This window comes from Netta rufina (genome assembly GCF_964035555.1).
Source record: "Netta rufina genome assembly, chromosome: Z".
NCBI classification, from domain to species: domain Eukaryota; kingdom Metazoa; phylum Chordata; class Aves; order Anseriformes; family Anatidae; genus Netta; species Netta rufina.
The window spans coordinates 8,134,542-8,158,423 of NC_140126.1; the positions used below are offsets into that span (position 1 = coordinate 8,134,542).

Genomic DNA, 23,882 nt, shown 5'->3' on the forward strand with positions numbered 1-23,882 from the left:
AAAAAGCCTTTTTTTTGTTGTCTGACACCACAGTGACCAGGTTCAAGTCAAGCTGGGCTTTGACTTTTCTTGTTCTCTCCCTGCACTTGCAAAACGCAGCCCTCATCTCCCTGTGAAGCCTCGTATCTTTTCTTTTTCTGCTCTAGTACCAGAAGGAGTTCCCTGTTCAGCCAGGCCAGTCTTCTGCCCACTTGCTTGCCTTGTGGCACAGAGGGATTGCCTAATCTTGGGAATTTGTTCAAGACATTAAAAAGAATCATAGCTTCGTACCTGTGTTATAAACTGGCACCCAGTGGTAGAATTCATTTTGGTAGGGAACTGTGTCAAATTCAGTGCACTGCATCTGACGAAAGGTGGGCAAGCCTTTTCGACAGGGGCTAATGTTACACATGCGATAGCGTTTCCTTTCTCCAGTGCAGTAGTCTCCTCCAAACTGTGGTCTAGAAAAGAAGCATTGAGACTAAGATGTGATACTCCGGGTGAAAAGTAGTTTCAAACATGCAATGACTTTTGGGTTCCAATGGGATAACAAGGTGAATCCAAATCCTTTACAGGGTAGTCATACTGTTCACATGTTCAATTACCCAAACATATCTGTATGAAGTACAGGAATCTAGAGGCACTTTGTATCTTGTTACAAGCACAAAGAAGTGCTTGGTACATTGCCTGGCTGAACTTACATCAAATTACCTTATCAAATGAACTCCCCAAAATGCCTTATTTTCCAGAATAATTGACAGTTCTTCCAAAAAAGCCAAGTGATTTCAACTGTTAGGGACCCTCTTAGTGATTTTTCAAATTGAGATGTAGTGTCCTCATAAATTCAAGTATGTATTAGAAAACTCTGCCCTTCATGTTCTGTACCCATCAGCTCATGTATATGAAGCTCAAACAAAGCTGATGACTAAAATAAAACATGAAAGGCAAGTCCTTGATTTCCCTTAGGAACAGAATGCTACCTATTGCTCCTATCCTGTGTATGAAGATGCTTGTTTATGTATGACAGTATTATTAAAACAACATTTCTAACATTTACGCAAAGCTAGCATGAAAAATAACAGGATTTTTTTTTTCATTTTGAATAGAAATAAACTCAATGGAAGGCAAGAATTAAAGTATAAGAAAGACAATGACTGTAAAAGGTGAGCCTTTACCCGTTGGTAAAACAGCATAATAAAGTGTCTCCAACATCATAAGTACCTCAAAGATCTTGAACAAAAAGCATCAAAAGATTGTGCGCTCAGCTTACTCTGGGTTATCGCATGGTCTCTCTGCGCTCTGAACTCCTGCCCCACAGGTCCTTGTGCAATGGGACCAGGATGACCAGACACCCCATCCACCATGGACTGCTTCTGGAGTCTTGCCTACTGTAATGCACTCACCAGAGAAGCACCACTGTCAAGAGAACAAAAAGCACAAACGGGTTAAGATTATTAAAACAGAAAAATGTTACATGAATTTTTATTTCAGTCTCTGAAGGTTGACAACTTAGTGGAAATTGAAACAAAGATGTCACAGGACACCCTTCTACACCAAACAATAGCAGAGTTATTCATGGTTTTTCTGTTTCCGTTTTGCAGACACCACAACTCACAGTCACCTTGTTTTCTCCACATCGAGTTCCATCCGCAGCAGCATCCAGTTTGGAGCGGCAGGAGCCCTTCACTGAGCACCAGAGTGTTTGGCAAAGGTTCTGGAAAAGAAATAAAACTGCAGCAGTCTGAAGCAGAGCTGAAGAACTCCAATGGCCAAGAGTTTCAAAATATTTCCCACAGTTTTGTACATCAATTTAGAAAGCCTTATAAGGGCTGTATTTCCAGAGACATGTTCAAAGTTTTCCACAAGTTAGGACCCACCAAAGGTCCAAATTCAAGTACTGCTCCTTAGGGTAGAAGGAGTGTATATGACAGATCCAAAACAGTCAGTACTTTCTATCAAGTTAACTAACCAAACTATATTTGTGAGTTTAAATACTTCCCTCATAGGCTGCTCACCTCCTAGCTACACACAGGAAAAATGGCTTTACAAAGTTTGGGCACTACTATTTACATTGAAAGTGAACAGAGTCTGCAATATTTTCTTTCAAAGAGTATTAATGAATACATTATTCAATTTTGTATTGCTGTTTGCCTGAAAACTCACAAAGAAATAAAAGGTTACAGGTAAATCCAGGTAAATGAAAACAATGCCACAGTACAACAGCCAGGTTAACAGTCATGAGCTCCCAAAATTGGAAGAGATCAAAACACAGGTCTCCTAAAACATCATCCAAGCAGACACCCAGGAAATGATCTAAAAGAAGTTCAGGCGAACTGGCTGAGAAAAAAAAGCTTGGTAGGCTGGAAAGAGCAAGGGCTCTGGTTGGTGAATATTGGCAGGTTAACAAACTCAGAAACAGGTGCAAGTTCAATGCAGTTCCCTGTCAGTAAAGCACAGAATTTCAGCTGCTGCTCTGCATGCAGGGGTCAGCTCTCTACACAAGGGACAGAAACTCCTGAGAGTCAAAGATAGCAGGTCAAGAATTGTTACAGCCACTTTACAATTGTTCTTCACTCAAGCAGAACTATTCTCTATACAGAGAGGAGAGACATCAAGGGCAATTCCCCCTTGACAGAGGTGGTTAATACATCTCATGCAGACCTGACACAGTTCACACACAGATCAACTGCTCTTCTGGTTTATGTATAGAAGCCCTGCGTGCTTAGGAAATCCTAAGTCTGTGGAAAAACATTTCCAAGTTGGAGAAACCAGGGATGTCAGAGAGAGTGTGCAGTCCCAAATGGAACAGCAGAAGCAAAAGCCCAGAAGCTCTGGGCCAAATCTTGGCTGAGGGTGTTTAACTGCAGAATTCAGTACTGGGAAAGGGAACAAACCTGGCAGCGTTTACCTGTGAAACTGAGACAGCTCTGTGTCATCACATAGGAGAACCAGCAAGAACTATCCCACTGCCAGCTTCCACTGGGATTCTCAAAGTAAAAATTATGCTGGGCTTGGGAGCCAACACTGAAATTGGACACTTGGGAAAATGCAGCCCCAACGAGCTAGCAGCAACGTTTGGCTGAATTTGAAATCAAAAACTTGGCTGCTGGCTTCTGAGCTGCTTCTACTTAAAATAGCTAAGCTTAGGCATAGTCTGTTTTGAGAGAGATGGCTGTTATTTATGTTCTGTATTGCATGTTCATCAGGAAAGAAATTTGATAATACAAAACGTTTCTAAGTACTTTACATGTCCAGTTGGAAATACATTGTCTGGGATATTGCATCTCTGCTCATGTAGCTGCTTTTGGCTGATATTTACGAGCCAGAGATTGTTTTGCAGTTCCCTATTTATAGTTCAAGAGTAGCATTACTGTGCAACTCTTTGTGGAACCATCATTGTCAGCATGTAAAGACAAAGCTAACCAAATGTTCTGGATGATGAATTTTCCATGTACCAGAGCTTTTCTCCATCTCTAAAAATAGTGGAGCACAGTTTACTTTGTACTTTTGGAAATACATGAAGAACAGCTAGGAATTCATGACTGTAACATGGACTCACTGCAAGACAAGTGATTTTATCATCAGTAACATGGTGTATACACTTTCCACTCTATCTGTGAGTTAAGAGTCTGTGCCTTCATGTTAAGCTCCTGCAGTCTGTCCTATAGAAAGCTGAGCATCCACTTACTACTTGGAAAACTCCTCCTAATCTGTATTTTGCTTTTCTTTTCACATTATAGTGACAACATATATGTATTTCACAAGATACTAGAGGAATCTGTAAGTGTAATCACTGAACCTTTGGGTATCTTCAACTATATACTGACATATACTAAATACTGATTCTTCCCTCAGAAAGAATCTGTGGATCGAATTCAGACAGACATTAAAAGTTACACAACAAACGTAGCTTGGTCAGTGAATGTTCAGTAAATACTGGAAAGGTAAATAATAGTCTGATTTCTTAGATGAAATGCCACACAAACTATACTAATTCATAATTAAGCATCTTGCCAGCGCAGCTACCTGTAAAACACAGTCCTTGCACTAAAAAGCAAAATAAGATGATATCAATTAATTTTCTGACATATATCTAGCTGTAAAATTGGTCCATCAAGAGATGCTGAATGTAGAGGTCCACAGGTTCAAACCCAAGGAGACACAGAATGAACCAGCACTGCAAAATTACACTTTAATTTTCTATCTGTACTGTTGGACAAATTACACTAGCTGAGGAAACTGGAACAGCAAATGAAAGCAATTTTTCAATACCTGCTTCAGATTCAGTAGTTGCAGTTCAACATTGGTAATCATGTTATCTATTAAGGCTAAGGGAGATTAATCAGAAGTAATCCCTCTAATAGGAGAGTAAATGAGGATACGCATAATTATCCAAATGGAATAAACAATCAAGATCAGCAGTCCCCAACCCACAGTTGTGCACAATACCTTGCCTAGTGAAGACTCTACTGCCACAGCCCTGCTTAACACGCAGAGGAAAATGTTATGCTGCCTGCAAAGTTTAATTAATATTGTTGCCCAAAACTCAGCAAAACCTAGTGATCACTTAGCTAGACTAGCACTTCAAACCACTGTTTCTGAACTCCTCTGTGTAGGAAAGGACTGCACTGAGCTTCATAGCTCTGAACATGCTATGTACAGTTACAATGGCACAGCGTGACACCATGGCTAATATAATCGGCTACTCTGCAGTGCTTCCTAGCTCTTGCAGGGAATTGTGCTGATGTCACTATACCGTTCTCATGCATCTTCACACAGCACTGTTTTGCTGTGCTGTGAGATAAAACCCCAGGGTAACTACAAATTACCTGTTTAGACATAAAAATCTCATGTATGATGGGGACACAGATTCTTCATAGTCTACGGATTGAAATTTCCTTTAATTAGTTAGACCATCATGAGTATGAAATTCTTCAGAAAATACTTCCTAGAACTGAATATTTGTTACCAGTATAATTTGGTCACTTGAAAGCTATATGCTTGAAAAGCACCTTGTTTTTGATAACAGGACTTAAGTTCCACTGCTAATTTACCTAAAATCAGGATTTTAATTTTCAAACCAAAATGACTCCACCATTGAACAACAGGTACTTAACATCAAGTATGGGGAGACCCAGTAAATGTCTTGAAATATATAAGGCAAACAGTGCAACAAGTCTGCAGGGTAGAATTAAAACACTGTGTTAGGCAATGCTTGTACTGCGCATCTAGCCTACAAGACTGAACATGCTATACATGTAGTTAGCAACTGTGGTTGGTTCACTGATTGCACTTTCACACTGTTCCAAATGTTTAAGCTGTTATTAGTAGAAAGAAGAAAAATACAGAGCACTCACATCCACATCTTCACAGAAAGTAGCATTGGAGCCATACTGAAGCTGGCACTGGTGATGCACATCATAAATCATTCCAGGAGCAATGATTGGCGACTTTAAGAATTCTTTTTGGGGGATATCATCCAGACAGAATCCCCACCCTCGGCTGAAAAACAAAAATTGCATATTGAAAAAAATAAACAAAGCTAAACAAAAGCCATCTTTTGGATGCCTCTATACTGACTTTTAGTATCTAATTGTTAACGGTAATTTTTGATATGGCCTTTGGAAACAACACTTCCAGATTCCAGCTAAGATACACTGCAGTGCTACTGACAAACAGCACTTGTTTCTGGTAGTTTATCAAACTTTTCATACACAGTTGTACTCATTTCAGGGAAATGCTACAACCCAATCACTCACTCTAGGAAACGTGTGATGTATTCCTTGCTACATGGTGACCAGGTGAGCGGAGTAGGATCGTACTGCAGCTGCCGGGACATGATGTACGGGCGCTTTCCAACAGGCTCACAGTCATTCTCTTTTCCGTCATGCTGGATACCAAAACTGGAAAAACAAAACAACATCGAATAACTCCAGCTGATCGGATGTACCACAACACTCATCTATAGGTTCCACGCTGTGTTTAAAAGACAGTAGGGTTGCTTCTGCCTCTGGAGATCTGCAGATACCTGTTTGTCAAAAAAAACCACCCAAAAACATAAATCAGACCCAAAACATACCAAAAATCTACATTCCAACAGGCTTTCAAATACATCTGTTATGCACAGCAATATTATCAGACAAAAAAAAAAATAAAATAAAGAAGTGTCAAAGATTACATTCAGGGCTATTTTTAAGGTTGTCAGAACACTATTGCACAACTTGGCCAGGAGTGCCAGTTTAAACCTCAAAGTTATGTCAAAGCTTCTAGAGTGCTTCCTAGCTTGTGGAGCCCAGTTGCTTAGACTTGTACTACTTTAACTATGGTCAGGCTTTGTTACACTTTCTTTCACTCCCTTATTATGCCTCTCTTGTTTCTTTTTATGTCTCTTTTGGTAGATTTAGACAAAAACATTTTCCACATTACTGAACTTCAGTGGATTAGCCTCCAAACTTCACTTCTTCCTATTTAACTTCCTCCAGATGTATCTTACAAACAGATCTCCATGGCAGGTCTTTCCAATAGCTTTCTCTTCAGCTTTTCTGACTTATTATGAGACTTCTTTATTCAACAGCTTATAAAAGTCATAAACAAAAAACTTTGTGTGGGATTCAGTTGACTAAACATAGATGACTCCACATCATCTCAGTGTGAAGGAGATTATCTGAAATAATAATATACAGAGATATTAGTATATGAAGGATTTTGACACCTGCATTGTTAACATCTGAAGTTGTATATGTCCGTGTGTAGAAGAGCAGTGAAAACTAACTCAGGTCATGATTCAATAATGAATCAGACAAAGACCTTTCCGGTGAGTTCAAACCACTAAGACTTTGTTTCTGGAAAATGTAATTGTACCATGACTCAAATGTTCCAAATGCAGAGCACGACTTCAGTCAGAATCAACTGTAGTAACAGGCCTAAGCTATAACATCAAGTGTGTCCCCCTACTGACAGGCCCTTTTCCATGAACAGGGTCTGTTGATGCAGGAGTCTGTGAACATTTAGAGGGACAGTATGAGAAAGAGTGACTTTTGGAATCCATTTAAAATGGGTGCAGGTTTTTTCTTTTTTTTTTCTCTCTTTATTTCTCTCTCTCTCTCTTTTTTTTTTTTTCTTTTCTTTTTTTTTTTTTTTTTTTAAATCTGTTCTTACAGACTTTTATTAGCCATTTAGAACTTTTATATATATATACTCTATGCTGGCTTGGGTGAAGAATGGTTTCAAGTTCATGATGAACTCTACAGTATTCCACTGTCTTTGTGGAGACCCTACTTAAAGGCAAGGAGGCCCTGTAGCACTCTGCAAAAGCCAGTACAGCAGTACTCTGTCTCACAGCATCCAAAAGACGGTGAGTTACCAGCCATGTAGGTCAAACCAGGAGGTCACACATGACTCTATGGGGAAGTGTTTTCTGATAACAAGCAGTAATGAAAAAGTTCCCTGTCAGCAAGAGGTTATGGGGACCAAGAGACTAAACCTCAAAGCACCTAGATCCAATTATGAATGATTTCATCATTATTTGCTTACATTATTTCCTTTCTGAGAACTGACAGGTTGAATAAAGAAAGGCCAATTAATACGTAACTAATCTTTTTATCAGATTTTATATCTCATCAGGAAATACAGACTCCATCCTGAGTGGAGGTTGGGTACATAATGAAAGTAATGTGATACAGCAACGAACATGTCACCTAGCCAAGCAACATGGCCCAAATGAAAAGTGCCAACATTTTATTCAAACCAAAGTATCCACAAGAATTTTCTAGTCAGGGGAAAGCAACTCAGTCTCAAAAGATTCAAAAATCAAAATACTTCAGGTGAGTTTAATAAATCAACTAACCAACCAAAACACCCTCACAAAGTGGGAATACTGAGAAATCTAGTTTCAAGCAAAAAGACCCAATCATAGAAAAATAAAAAGTTGAGGCAGGTCCAAAACTAAATGCCTAATAAACTTAGTCAGCTTGACCTACATGAATCCACAATGGGAATATTAATCTACGGAAACTACCAGTTACTAAGACAAGACAAAAAGTAACTATTTGTTAATAAGACAGGACTTCATACATGTATGTCTGTGAAGTTTGGCTGGTTGAATTAAAAACAGTTTCCAGCTAAATCTAAAATACTCATATACCCTGATAGAATATGAATGTTTTATATAAATGATTTTGATTAATTTGAAGATCATATGAAGTAATTGCATAGTAATTCAATATGTGCTAGGAAAAATGAGTATGGGAGAAAAGGTATTAAGTGATGATTGTTTGCAGCTTAATCATGTAAATGTATTGCCCTAGCAGAATGTTAAAAGGCGTATACTAAATAATTCTAAGTATAAACAAAGGTCAAAGGATTAAGAATCTCTTATTCCTCTGCTCATTAAAAAACAGAATGGTTTTGATTTCAATAATGAAGAGACATTAACTCACTCCTTGTTTTGTTTCTGACTGGCAATTCAACCATTAATAAGCGAAGAATAAGTTAAACTCATCATGGTCCCCCTTCACTTTCAACTATACCTGTGTCCAAGTTCATGAGCAATAGTGAATGCCAATGGAAGGCCAGAATCTTCATTGATGTTACAGCTTCTGTGAGGCTGACACATGCCTGACAGATGAGACAAACCTAAAGTTTCACATGGACGATTCATGCCAGCACAAATGTCCTTTCTAGAATTAAAAAAAAAAAAAAAAAAAAAAAAAAAGACTTACCATTAAAAGAGTTTTAAAACAACTGCAGAGAGTCTCTTACAATGGGTTGAGTGTTCCTCTCCCCTCTCATAATGTATCACTGCTAATTTGTGCTAATTTTTTTAAACAAAGCATCATGATAACGTTTTACAAACATACACGTAACAACATGCACTTTTTCTGGTACTATTGTATTACAGTGCTATAATTTGTAATCAATATTGACATTGCTGTTGTGCCTGAATACATATGTTTATTCTCAACTTGCAAAAGAAGGTTTTAAAATCTCCACTTCTGACAGTGTTTTGATTATAGCACATGTGAAGTTTTCTAGCACATGCCCGATGATGAATGACATGCAGAATTTCTTTTCTTCTAATTTTTGTACAAGGATTTACTAGTCAGGACAATCATTTTCTCTGTAGTGATCCCCTCTCAGCCTCTTTAATCTGCTTTAGCTTTAGCTTTAGCTTTCACTAGGTCTCTTCTTATAACATCTTTAAGAAAAGTCACCCTTTAATTTCACCACCTCACTTAGGACATCAGACCCACAGCTACAGGCAGCCAGTGTGCTGTTGCAGAAGAGTCTCCACACTACCGTGGTTCCAAAATCCCTGTAAGCTGTTTAGGCCAACAATTCACCTCCCTCATCATGGAATATTCCCCTAGCAAACAGGTGTGTGCTGCTGTGTCATTGCCAACATTAAGGAACTGCACATAGTCAAAAACTGGGCCCTTCTGTCAAAAGGTTTGGCTGGATTCTGTCCAGTCTGCTAGAAAAACTGGAAGAAAGACATGCATTTTTGGGCTCTGAACAGGACATAATACAAACCCCCAAGGCTTAAACCTGTAAAGGAGGGAATGCGACAGATCCTCACAGGGATCCTCAGAAATTTGGGATCTCCTTCTACCAGTTCAGTCAGAGCAGGCTGAGGGGATTACAACCATATTTCAGGCTCTTTGGAGGAACATCCAACCGCAATAGGGTCTCCTCTTAGGTTAAGAATGGCAATTTAGATCCTCTATATCAGCACTGCCAGGTACAATGCATTTGCAGCCACTGAAGGGTTGCCAGAGAGGTGATCCAACATTTACCCAACCACACATTGGCTTCATTTAAATGAAATGTCTGAAGCCTGTTTATTTGGAGAGGTAAACCACTCAACATCTGGAGACTTCTTTTTCTTGTCCTTATTTTAAGACCTGTTGATTTTCTTACTGTAACACTTGAGTTTTTGCTTGTTTGCTTTAAGTTGTTCAGTTTGTATGTTGGTTTTTGTTTTGTTTTGGTTTGTTTTTGTTGTTGTTTGTTTGTTTTTTACCTGACAGACTAGTTTAGGACTTTTTTTTCCAGATCTGGAACCCAAGCTTTCCTCTAAGTTGTCTGTAGACTGGATCCATTCTGACAGGCCTGCAGAATTTCTGCTTCATGTCCTGCCACATACTCCCTGGGTAACCTCATTTATCACCTTTAAGTTTTGTGTGCCTCCATTGCTCACATGTAAGAAAAAGATTGTCTCTTACTCTGAATACTGAGATAAAATCACACACTTTAAATTGTAGTCTTCAAAAATATTTGTCCATTCTGAACTGCACCTGTGTATTATTTTAGGATTTGTCATTATGCAGTTGCTTATCTACATGATAGGGTGTTTGGTATATTCCTTCAAAAAAGATTAAAGAAGTGACTGAGCATTAAATGTAACAGGATCAGGTGGGGTGAAAGACCTGAGCTCTGTAAACTGCTAATCTCTTGGGACATAGTTCTCAATTTCCTGACTAAGGTGCATCTCTAATAAAACACCCACATTCGTATATAGAGTGTTATATGTACTTTGAAAACAAATGAAAAACAGTATCTTTAAAAGGTACAGCAGGTCTAACCTTCACCACATGTTTTTGTAATATAACTCATATTCTCTGCCTTTGTGAATGTCAGGCATGCTCACACTAGCTTATTTTTGCATTAACACTGAGTTTCTGAAACAGCATGTCTTCATCAGATAAATCACTTTACTGGGAAAGCAGAATTAACTAAATGACAACATAAGCTAACAAAAAAAAATCATCACCAAAAGTAATACAACTAAAAAATATCTAGTCCCATCTACTGAACTTCTGTCATACCTGGTTAGAAGGACAGCCACATCGTGGTGTGTAGGGTTGACATCACTCTTGGGATTGACACTCTTTTGCCATTTGCAGAAGCTGGCTAGTGTCTTATCAGCATGGTGAACTATCTTCAAGCCTTGCTAATGGGAAGTGAAAGAAAATACTATTGTAAATACAAGACTGTATTGCAATAACATGTCAGCAATGTTAGCTATGAAGTCTGAAATATAGTTGCTTATGCTTTTACCTAAGCTAGAGCAATTGTTAAGAGTAATGACATGTATTTATATATCATCTTGAATATTAAGTTAAAATCCTTACTTTTTAACGATGGAGCTAACAAAAAATAAAAGGCAGAATGTACTTTTTTTTTGTAAGTGGGCTTCATAAAATCCAATGGCATCGAAATTTTTGAACAAACATTTTGTATTTTCTCGAAAGCACTTTTCCCTTTTTTTTTAATTAAGAGGGTAACAATTAACTAGCGTGGGACTTCATGCTCATGTTTGTCACTGGGTGTGATGTGAACAAACTTATGCTTAGGGAATAATTACACTTCTAAGGGCATATCTCTTTCACAATGTTTTTAAATTCCAAGAAAAGACAATGCAGTCATAGATACGTCTTCCTTATCTTATGATTATATAACATACATGCAAGTTACCAAAACTTCTGAAATATAAAGTATGCAAAATAAATTAATTAAGAAGGACTATTTTCCCCTTTCTGGTCTTGGGTACCTGTCCTATCTTTCCTTTGTATATTGTAGCATTTTTTTTTACAAAGTATCTAAATAACATTGCTACCAGATTGTCATTTCTGAGTAACTAAACCCCAAATTTTTAAATATAACCACCATGTTTGCTTCCAGCATTGCCACACTCAACTGAATAGTAATCCATGCTTTATTTTCAAAACAGACACAGAAATTTAGCAAATACACTTAATTGGAGGTCACTATAGAGTTCAGGTCTTAGCTGTCCTGTTTAAGACATGAACTACAGTTTTTGCCTGCTTAATCTTATTTCACAAGGCATAGCCTCACTCTCTGGCTTTGTTCACTGCCTTCAATAGCATTGCTACCATTTGGATTATGGTCACAAACCATAAGCCAATGAGAAAATCCCCTCAATGTGTTCCTGCAGTCAGAGCAGGAAATAAAATTATCACAATCAGCATGTATTTAAGCATGTAGCAAAATAGTTGTGCATCACTGACACTGGAAACCACCAACACACAGCTAGTTCACAGCAATTAGCATCTACTTAGACCTCATTTTTGAACTTTGAAAGAGATCTAATAAGAAAAATGTGTATTGCAGCTGTACAATAATAGATTTACTTCTTCAGGGACCCGCAAATACTCTAGCATTACACTTCATAATGCGTTTCAGATAATGTCAGGTAATTAGATTCTGAATGGTGACACATGTTAATTTTTGTTCCTCATCTAGTCTTCCTTAGTATCCCATGTTCTTTTGACACTCAAGAGATTCCATTTTGCCATTCCTAATTTACCCATTTTAATTACATTTTCCTTGAGGATTTTATGCAGCAATACCTGAAGTCATGAGCTAAATACTTTCCTGCTCAGGAAAGGATTTATTCTAAAAGCAGATGTGCCAAAGTCAACAGATTAACAGAAGAGTAAAATTAACAAACTATTTTAAGCAAACAAATCCTCCTCTCCACAATTAGGGCTCAACTCCCAGGTGTCATAAATGGTATTTTAAGGAAAATTAAAACCTTACCTCCTCCTCCTCGAAGAGGATGAGCCGGACCAGCACAATGTGAATTGCATTGCCAATGCTTGGATCGTGGAACAGCCCTGTGACCTGTGCCAGAGCCAGGAGGTATGAGATTAACTGATTCCTCTATAGCAGAACAGAACTTTAGAGAGAAAATATGACATTTACTTCAAGCACACTGTACACCTTTGGATATGGGGTGTAGTTTTGTTTTTCTTTAACTTTTTAGATCCCCAATACACTTCACTGAAAATTTAGTGAAAACTGACATTAGAGCTACCACAAAGGGCAGCTCTGTCAAATGGGTGATGCTATAGGATTTGGCAAAAATTACTAACCCAAAGAACAAAAGCATAGATTACACACACAAGATTATTTTGTCCATTTGTCATCCAGATGAATGCACCAACTTTGGGCCTGCACCCTTCACTGCCTGCTGAAACACTTCAAAGTTCTTGAAAAATATTAGCAGAAATGAATGTAACATCTACAGTCACACAATAATGATGGAGGGGTCATCTCAGGGTGCAAAAGAACAGCATGTAAAATCCTCATGTTTTGGTTTGATAGGAATCAGTTTCTGCCAAAACAAAGCATTAGTAACTCTGTATTAGGCAAACAGAAATCAGTTAAATGATGGATACTCATATTCTTACAGCACAGAAGAGGATGTAAAAAAACAAAAGTAAAGATAATGAATCCATATTTAAAAAAAAAAAAAAAAAGGCAAAACAGTAAGGCAAGAATTGAACCCCAGAAAAACTTGGCCAAATAAAATGTGATAAACATCACAATGCTGAATTAGGCAGAAGAAAATGGAATCAGAATAGTATATAGTGAGAATCTACCTATAGGTGAGCTATGCTTTATATCACAAGAAATATGAATGGATAAAAAAGATTGCATTTAGGTCAAAATTGGTTTGGAGAATACCATTAAAGGAGATATTACTGAGATATAGTGGAAATTGTGATTTTAAATACAAAGATTTGATTTGTTTACAATCCTTTTTCAAGATATGGGGCTGGAAATTGAATCATTTTTGGGTAACCCTAATATCTCAGGTACAGACTGCAGAGAAAATTTTAAGACTTGTTTGTTCCTGAATCAAATCATGGCAGAGTTTTATTCCACGGGTTTTCCCTGTGTAGACAAAACTTCATGTGCCCAGCCATCTCTGTGTCTCTTCACTGAGACTCATTACCTCACTAAGCTAGCCAGACCACTTGGGGTAATGTCAGGAACACACAGTACAAATGTAAGCAATAGATCAATTGTCATGGCTAGAATTACACTGTGATTAATTTTGTATATATTACACACACACCATGATAAGGACATGGAATACATCTTCAACAGACTCTCCAAGGTCAATACCTGTTATGATACAGATAACAACATGAAATAATCTGTAGTCTGTCTCATGAAACATCACCGCTTTTCCCAGGTCAACTTATATTTTGAAGCTTGTCACACAGTAAAAAACATTGAAAGTTAAACTGTTAAACTTTCTTTCTCTCTCTCTCTCTTTCTTTCTTTCTTTTAAACATGGTCTTTATATTAGAAGCAGGAAACTTATCCGGAAAAACAGTTGTACACATTTTTGCTTGTATAGAGTTAATTTTCTTCATAGTAGCTCATATGGTGCTGATTTACGACACAGATGTTTCAGCTGTTGCTGAACAGTGTGTATTTGGTGTCAAGAATTCCTGTTTCTCACAATGCCCATAAGCAAGTAGGCTGGGGGTGTGCGAGAAGTTGGGAGGGGGGGACAGCTAACCCCATCTGACCAAAGGGATATTCCATAGGGAAATTCTGAATTCACAGTGTCATTCTCAGCCATAAATGCTGGGGGGACGGGGGAAATGGGAGATGACATTTAGAGTTATGTTTGTCTTCCCAAGTAACCCTTATGCATGATGAAGCCCTGCTTTCCTGGAAATGGCTAAATATCTGCCTGTCAGTGGGAAGCAGTGAATGAACTCCTTGGTTTGCTTTGCTTGTGCACAAAGCTTTGCTTTACCAATTAAACTGTGTTTATCTCAACTGAGGAGTATCCTCACTTGTACAATCATACATGTAGAATCACAGAATCATAGAATGGTTTGGGTTGGAAGGGACCTTAAACATCATCTAGTTCCATTCCATCCCCCCAGCCATAGGTAGGGATGCCACCCACTAGACCAGGCTTGCTAGCACCCCATCCAGCCTGGCCCTGAACACCTCCAGAGATGGGGCATCCCTCTAATACCCTTCTAATTCTCTTCCTCACCCCACTGAAGTGTTGTTGGGGGGGGGGGGGGGGGGGGTGGTGGTAAAGCAAGTAACTGTGTAGGGCTTAGCTGTCTACTGGGGCTAACAACAAAAGTGACAGAAAGGAAAAAAATTATTGCAAAAAATGCTACTGTCAAATATGTAAGTAGCCAAATCATTTCTGTTAGATATAAAACCTACACCCTAAATGTTTTGGCTGAACTTCAATAACAGCATCTGACTCCAAATTACACTATCTTTATAATGTTAGAGCAAAGTTCAAATTCACTACAATTGCTAGTGGGCTCCCGTATACCTTTATCATTCAAAGACATGGGAAAGAATCCCTAATGCTTGAAACTGTAGAATTTTTCTCTATTACTGCAGCTACAGTTTACTGGTCAGCAACAGGTTCTAGGGGAGAACAGGAATTTCAGCTAAATGAAAGTTAGTGCTAGAATTTATAACTTTGTGGTACTGTCCTCAAAACTGAGAACTGCAGAATTTTCATTTAAAATCCAGAGAAAAATTACATCTATGCATCTAAGGAAAAAAAATGCTTTAAAAGGCAGAATTTTAATAAGTATGTATGAACTATATTCCATTTCTTTCAGTGAACAATGTTACCAAATTGTTTCTAGGTGATTAGCAAAATAATAAAGTTGAAATTTGCTCCATTCATCTAAAAACAAACAAAAAAATGAAATGTTTTACATACCATGTTCATTATAGTGAGGATGTATGATTCCACATGGTCACTTCCATGATACTCAACCATCTTACTGTCCGCAACCACAAGCGTCTCCACCCATCGCTCCTTGCTGACAGATCGCCGAGAAACCTTTCTGACAGCCATATGATTCTGTTCCCATTTCTCCCTTCGACGTTCTTCTTGTTTGAAAAAGCTGAGGGTATCTGGAGGGGTAAGAAGCAACACTGACTTCAAAATATTTTCAAGCTTGATTGACATTTGTTGTGTATGGCTGTAGTACTTGTGGACAGTAAGGCAGAACTGCAGAGTCACACGATGATATAGGTTGGAATGGCTGCCACCCACCTGACCAAAAAACTTCAAAGTGACATCCGCCTGCTGAAGGCCAAGTCCAGTGAGGTTCTGAATATCTCCCCCGTGTGGATTAAAAGGTGCTCCGAAATACATATCCAGTCATCCCTACTCAAATACCAGGCACTAAAGTGCAAGACAGAGCCAAGTTTAAAAAACTGAAATGGAGATGCCCTTTTCAAGGTTTTTCTCTTCCATGCTTTCACTCTTAACTTTCCCACGATGCCAATTCATAGTTTAAGATAAGGGATATACTTTCTCCACAGGCAGCTCTTATCCTCAGCAGGATGGCAAATTAGGCCGAGCACTTTGGTACATCCACTAATGGTTTGTTCTGTACATTGAGAATATCACCCTGTAAGCCCTAAGGGGTGGGAATGCTTTACCAGTGGTGTCATCTGAATAACAGTGAGGCAGAGAGCTGCTGGCCCCACAGCTGCCTGTCATGTTGTCTGACTGACAGGTGAGACCCTTAGTGCTTCCACTGTAATTTTGGGATCTGTACATCCAGATTGTTTTGGGAAGAGTTTTTTGCTATGCAGAGTTGCAAGCAACCCTGCCCTGTGCTCAGCAGGGACAGTTACTCTCAAGAACAGAAGACAACAGAACAGAACAGTTCAGTTGGAAGGGACCTTCAAAGACCATTGAGTCCAACTGCCAGACCTCTTCAGGGATAAACAAAAGTTAAAGCATGTCACTGAAGGCATTATCCAAATACCGCTTGAACACTGAGAAGCATGGGGTATCAACAACCTTGCCAAGAAGCCTGTTCCAGTGTTTGACCACCCTCACGGTAAATACATTTTTTCTAATATGCAGTCTGAACCACCCCTGGCACAGATTTTTGTGCTTCTGTCATTCTATCTGTGAATGCCAGCCAGCTGCATTATCAGAGAAGCAGTGGAAATGTAAATAACCCTAGGCCTAAAAAAGAAGTGAGAGATGCCAGTCTGACAGAAACTGGTGACATTTTTCCAAGCTAGAAACCAGAGAAATACTTTTATGGTGCTGGGATTCCCCAAGTCCTAAGAAGGATCAGGAGTGCTTCTTGTTATTACAGATATTGCTGTAGCCCTTTGGAATCTCATTCATGGAAGAGGATGTCCTAGTTCCAGACAGGGTACATTCACAGGCCTTTAAGTGCCTACAGCCTGTCCAGCATTACCCCACATCACTGTGTGGCAGGGGACAGTTATCAAGCATTACCTCCATCTTCCAGCACTACTGAGCATTAAGGGACAGCTGCCCAGACCACACTTCAGGTATAGATGACCTGGTGGATAGGTCTCAAATCTGTGTGTTCACATCAGCAGCAGATCTGTTACGCCTCTGTCACCTAAGTGCTGTTTGCCATTTACAAGACGTAAATTCAGTCAGAATGTATTGTGCTATGTTAAATGCCTGTATGTAGCACTACTGGACAATCACAATGTGTATAATACACCTCTCAGCATAAATGGCATCTGATATCTTGGGTTATTGTATGTGTGCAACAGAAGATGCACAGGACTTCAGAAATGGGTTCTCTGAGGTCAGTCTGAAAGTTGCATACAGAAAAAAATCCTGGTACTGATGGTGCATTATTTATAAAATCAGAACACGCCATGCTAATAATCAAAACTAGAGCAGATGTATAACAATTAGAACTGACTTCAATACACAAATGTGCATTACACAGCTGCTTTGTTAGTTAATGCACACGGTGATCTGTTAGCACTGTGGTGCACCTGGCATGCACCACTGACAAGCACACAATCATACAAACTTACCCCATCCAGGTTCATTTTATTCAATGCAAGCCTGTAGTTGCCTGGACTGCTTTCTAAAGCATACTGTACTAAGCTTGATTAGTATACTATGCTAATTAATTAATATACTATGCAGGATATCACGTATTCTATACCGTAGATACAGAATATAATAAATAAATTTAAATAGTTATATGAACTGGCATTTGCATTTTAAAAGATGCTGAAAATACTACTTGTGAAGGCCAAAGAACTGTAAGATTTTTTATCTTCTTGGCAAGACAAACCTCATAAAAATTACAAAAAGTTTGAATAAATGTAAACGAATTCCAGCAAGCACATAAGCTGCTAAATTTACTATCCATAAACTGTCACAATAAAAAGCCCAACAGTATAAATTTCCTTTGTGATTACCAACCCAAATAATATGTCAGTGTCATCCTACGTAGCTGCACAAGCAGACTGTGCTGAAAATATATATCAACTAGTAAAAAAAAAAGTGCTCAATAAAGAAAGTTCTCTTCCCATCAAGTCAGTGGACTCAAAGAGAGCAATACATTTTGGTATATTAATCTTGAAGAATGAACTGCATGGAAAAATAGCTTCTTATCTATCTGGAAAAATATAATTTGTGAGTAAAGACTAACAGAATAAATTGATTGGTTCGTTTTGTTTTGTTTGTTTGTTTGTTTAAGAGAAGGAAATGGATCATCTCTTCTATAATCCCTACCCTAACTCCACTAGCTGCAGCATCACTCCTGCCATCTTCCCCAACCTTTGTTCAGTTACCGTAATACTCACTGCTATCAGGGCTATTTATGAAATGCATTCATTGATCTCTCCCAGATATTTTTGTGGTTTTCAGCAGTCTTATTTCTCTCAGTAGCTCCATTTTAAAGGGTTTTGTCCCGAGAAACACCTTCCCCACAGTTATACGAACAAAAGATTCTGCTCAGACTGCTGGTTAAACCATTTGCTTATGGCCATACAAAACACCATGTCAGAGGTCAGGCTTTGTACTCACATCCACCAAAGACTTTTAGTTATTGTCTGGAGAGGTGATAGCTCTGTACGTACAAATTTTTAAAGCCATTCAGACCGCAACAATGAACAGCCCTCAGGTCTGTTGATCCGGTTCAGCAAAAGGCTATGAACTGCAGGAAAGGCCAGAGAAGAGATCTGAGTTATGAAAATTGATGTCATGTAGCAAGGAAGTGTTGCAGTCAAAACCCTCTCCTGTCAACCCCTTCCTGTGCAGGGATCTAACCTAGACGCGGGGTGCTGTTGAAGAAGTGGATACCCAGCTGTGGTAAGCCACCTGTCAGCTTTGTTAGTGAGATGAAGCAGAAAGAACCTCTTGGAGCTACACTAACATACAGGCAGGTATAAAGCATGGTTCTACTTCTGCTTTCATATCTCTGTGAATGATGATTGTCTCTTTAAGTTTTTCATTCTGAAGTAAGGTAACATTGCTTTACTTTTACCTTAAATTTGCAGTGTTGCATGTGATTTCAGAGTTGCTGGCAATCCCCAGGTATTCTGTTGGCCAGTAATGGCAATCTTAACAAGGAGCCCACAAGTTCAGGAATATCCAAGGAGGGATGGATAGTTTAAAACCTCCTAACACACAGTGCTGCCTGAAAACAACCTGCTTGCTTCCCACACCACAATCATAAATGCTGAGAATGCCCCACAAATAGAACAGAGAAAGCGGGTTTCCATGCATTTTTGAAAAGCTAGACATGGGTAGATACAGTGCTGAAATCCCTAGGAACAGAAAAAAAAAAAATTGCTGAAAGTACACCCTGGATAGTCACAGACTCAGTGAACAGAGGGTTGGTAAGAGATTCATTTAACAAACTGCATGAAATTCAAGCAGCAGCATTCAGAAGTTTCTGTCTGTTGTGGGAGATAATTTTGCAGATGCGAGGTTTTTATTAAAACACCTGATTTGGCCAAATGGGTCACATACGATGTTACATTGGTCATATGTGACATCCAGCCGTATCACAGGAGAAATTGTGTGGAGGACAACATTTCACCATCTTCTCATTAGAATTTTAGAATCGTTAGAAGATTGTAGGTGTTTTTGTTGTTGGTGGTTTTGTTCTTGTTTGTTTTTAAAATCAAAATCCAATAGTTTTTTAGTGAAAAATGTCTCCTGAAACTATTCATACAAATCCTATCTGAACTGGACAACATACATGACCTCTCAGATATGCAGGAAGATTTTAACTGTGAGTCTGAATGAAATAAGAAGTACAAAAAAAATTATCCAGTGCAGGTTAAAGCTGCATGGCTTTTGGGAAGGAAACAAATCTATATTCTTTTAGCAAATCAATTCTGTTTTATATTAAGTGGCAACAGAAATACATAGTTATTTTGCCAGTTCCCATTAAGATCAAGCTTTCTAATCTTTAAGAAGTAATCTTGATAGCTGCACTATAAAAAAATGTTCAAATCCATTTTGAACAACTCATCCACTCAAGAAGTTGCCTGATTATTTTTTGTAGTTTTTGTTGTTCTTTTTTTTTGTTAATTTCTGCTTTTTTTTTTTTTTTTTTTTTAACCCCCCAACTCCCTTGAAGAATTGATAGTACTTGGCTTACAGGCATTATGTGAGATTTCCATATCAAAGGCTCTCTTTCCACCTTTGTTTCCTGCAGGTGTTGCTCAAAGAAGAGCATACAGTGTAACAGACAGGGACCTGAGGGTGCTAACTGCACACAGACACCTTTCAAGGCCTTTGGAGATCCACAAGGGCTTTGAAGAAGCAAAGTGAAAATGTCTGTAAATTCCCAGGAGAGGAGAGCACAGCCTTTGACTGAAGGATGTCAGACAAAGTATAGTAGTGCAGATTTATGTCTTCACTTTTTATCTTCATCTCCTTTCTCTTTGCACATGTGCTCTTTCATTTTTACCACACTGTATTATTCAATGTCAATATGCTACATCCCTAGACATGAGGTATGAACAATGCTAGGGATGCTAGAATATTAAATTCCATACTGTTCAGAACTTTCTAAATTATGATTTTTCTTAAATCCTTCTCTCTATGTCTTGCTCTAAGACATGCCCTTAGCTTTAAGCATTAACAAAAAGACCACAGTTTGGGGGTGAGTTCTTCAAGTGGTCAATAAACTCTGTTGAAAAGCAGTCACTGTACAAGGGCAGATGAATAAGCATACGAAATCATTTTTATAAACACTTATCCATAGCTGAAAAGAAAACAAGTTCAACCATAGACTAAATAAAGGAAAGGTTGAAGAGTGACTCAGCTAATAAGAGTTAAAAAAAAAAAAAAAAAAAAAAAAAAAAGCAGTAAGACAGAGGAAATCAACATGTCTTTCTGAAAAGTGACCATCATCCTATCAGTTTTGGGATAGATCTAATAAAAGACTTGGCTTTTATGCAGGAGAAGTTTCTCACATAACCAATGTCCAACCTTACCAGGCTGTACCGAAATTCCAGAGAGGACACAGGACACATGCCCTACAAGCACAGACCTCCAGGATATGGCTGCAAGCAGATAATAACAGGTTTCTCCTTGGCATTGGGAGGACTGCATCTCATCGCTGAAAGACACAGTGACCTCAGTCTCCATGGGCATGGGAGCCTTTGTTCCTCCCACAATGATCTGGGCTTTCCAGCAGTCTGCACAGGCTCCTGACTGTCCTCATCAACATGGGAGCTGGGTACAAATTGTTCAGGATTCACATGTAGTTCCAGAAAGGGAGGTCCATCTCCTGCCTTCCAGGCAGGGAAGCAGCAATGTTCCTAAAAATTCCTTTCTTATGATCACTTACAGCACTGGGGGCTCTGGTATGCTCTGTCACCAAATGTATAGCTTGCTATATTCAGATCACAGAATCACAGAATTTCTAGGTTGGAAGAGACTTCAAGATCATCGAGTCCAACCTCTGACCTAAGATGCAGCAGACTGGTTGTTTTGGTCAGCAAAATATCACAGCTCTACCAGCCAATTTACTGCAAGATCTTACTATTAATCTACAAAACTAAAAAGCAATAGTTTACTCAATACAGTAAGTGAACCTCATCCGCTTTATTATTATTATTATTACATAATAAGTAAATCATGTCTATAACTTAATGTCTGTTACCAAATCATTTAAGAATTGCTGACTTCAGTTAAAGAAAATGTAGTTTTGTGAAGCCGTTATGATGTGAACAAGAATTTTAACATATGGGCTTTATTAATATTTTTTCTTCTTTTTACATACCTGTATGCAACTTTATTTGCATGAAATGAAGGCAAATGACTAAAAGCAATAGCTTGAAGTATTTGTCTGCACTTTGTCAGGGCTGACCTATACTCCAGCAAGGTTAACAGAATAGCAGCCAGAAGCTTTTCAATCAGACTACAAAGATTTCAATTAATGTTCCATAAATTTCATTCAGATTATAATGAAGAAAAATAAACTGCTTATATGTTGGTGGTTCGGGGTCACCAGCCTCCTTTAATCAGGAAAAAGAGCAACGCTAAAAAGCCACAAGAATCTTATTCTTGCAGTATTCGCTAAGTCTGCATGCTGTAGGAAAGCATTTGTAGATACAGCAGCATTCAGAAGAGAAAGAAAGGGTTGAAACTCTGGAAGGATACATGCTTTGTAGAGTTTCTTGGAGATACAGACAGGAGGACAGTTATGAACCAGCAGGAAACTGGCAGCACAGGCCTCTGGAGTGCCTATTTTCTTTTTGAAGAACTACTTAGGATTATATTCCAAATCTTTGGGCAGTCAGAGTGATTTAGATCATAGAATCACAGAATCGTTTAGGTTGCAAAAGTCCTCTAAGATCACCTGGTACAACCTTTAACCTAGAACTGCCAAATCCACCATTGAACCATATCATTAAGCACTACCTCTACACATTTTTTTTGAAAATCGCCATGGCTGGTGACTCAACCACTTTCCTGAGCAGCCTGTTCCAATCCCACACAACACTTTCAGTAAACAAATTTCTCCTAAGAGCCAACTTAAACTTCCCCTGGTGCAACTTAAGGCCATTTCCTCATCTTATCACTTAGTGCTTGGGATAAGAAACCAACCCCCACCTCGCTGCAACCTCCTTTAAGATAATTGTAAAATACAATGAGGTCTTCCCTGAGCCTCCTCTTCTCCAGACTAAACAACCCCAGTTCCCTCAGCCTCTCCTCACAGGACTTGTGTTCCAGGGCCTTCACCAGCTTCGTAGCCTTTCTCTGGACATGCTCCAGGCCCTTGGGGTCTTTTCTGTCATGAGGGGCCCCAAACTGGACACAGTGTTCGAGATGCAGCCTCACCAAAGCCAAGTACAGACAGACAATCACTTCCCAAGTCCTACTGGCCACACTATTTCTGATCCAAGACAGGATGCTGCTGGCCTTCTTGGCCACCTGAGCACACTGCTGGCTCATACTCAGCCAGCCATTGACCAATACAACCAGGCGCCTTTTTGCCAGGCAGCTTTCCAGCCAGATGGCAGGTTCACTTACCACATGAGGCAGGACAGGAGAGCAACGCCGTCTTAACGCTGTGAGAATTGCAGCCAGCCTCTAGAGAGACTCAAGAGGCAGCTGAAAAGGGCCTTCTACTTCCAGGGAATTAATAAACTCATGTACCCAGAAGCAGGACGGGTGCTGCACCACAAGGACTGGAGAGAGTCATTCCTCCAGGCAGCTTATGCACCCACACATGCATTTAAATTCATAATACTACCTAAACCCCAGATTGGTGAATGTTAGCAGTTCATTCTTTAAAACAGAATTACTGAGCATAATCACAGCTGATTCAGGGATTATAAACAAACTGGCACACTTCCCTGTGCAAACATTTTATTTCAGAAATGTTGTGCAACTGCTCTTTTATCAGAGGCTGAATCCTCCATGGTACAGATCTGTCTCAGAAGTCCTAAACGAATAAACATTTTGTTCTGTTCCTCAGCAGAACCATGAGCTGAGCTACAGCAAAGGAGAGAGGTATATTAGCATAATGCTCTCCTCTGGTCTATAACGTGCTCCTTTCCACCCTGGTCCAACCTTCAGCCAAGATAAAAGTTTCTTGGGGTTTGACCAGGGATAAACAGCTGCAGAGCAGAAAGGGAGGGTTTGGGATTCCCCATGAGAGAAAACAGGAGGCCTCTTTACTGACTTGCACTCGTGTTCAGCTCTCTGCAAACAACTCAAGATTTCCTTGTCCCTCTCCGGAGAGAAATGACTGCTGCTCCATATATTCAGGATGCACATACTGGTTTTTTTTGGACTTGCAATAACTGTGGAAGGA

General features: G+C 39.0%; 1 protein-coding gene across 1 annotated transcript in view; it reads right to left on the reverse strand.

The window, feature by feature from the left end:
- The window catches only part of ADAMTS12 (ADAM metallopeptidase with thrombospondin type 1 motif 12), a gene marked incomplete at both ends in the record, with an annotated part of 169,511 nt that overhangs the window by 57,648 nt on the left and 87,981 nt on the right, over positions 1 to 23,882 (reverse strand). Inside the window, 9 exons of the mRNA XM_084305715.1 lie at positions 271 to 440; positions 1,250 to 1,395; positions 1,601 to 1,693; positions 5,337 to 5,481; positions 5,739 to 5,882; positions 8,508 to 8,657; positions 10,806 to 10,930; positions 12,541 to 12,624; positions 15,509 to 15,705. Of these exons, the coding sequence (XP_084161841.1) occupies positions 271 to 440; positions 1,250 to 1,395; positions 1,601 to 1,693; positions 5,337 to 5,481; positions 5,739 to 5,882; positions 8,508 to 8,657; positions 10,806 to 10,930; positions 12,541 to 12,624; positions 15,509 to 15,705 (1,254 nt within the window). The remainder of the gene's footprint in view (positions 1 to 270; positions 441 to 1,249; positions 1,396 to 1,600; positions 1,694 to 5,336; positions 5,482 to 5,738; positions 5,883 to 8,507; positions 8,658 to 10,805; positions 10,931 to 12,540; positions 12,625 to 15,508; positions 15,706 to 23,882) is intronic.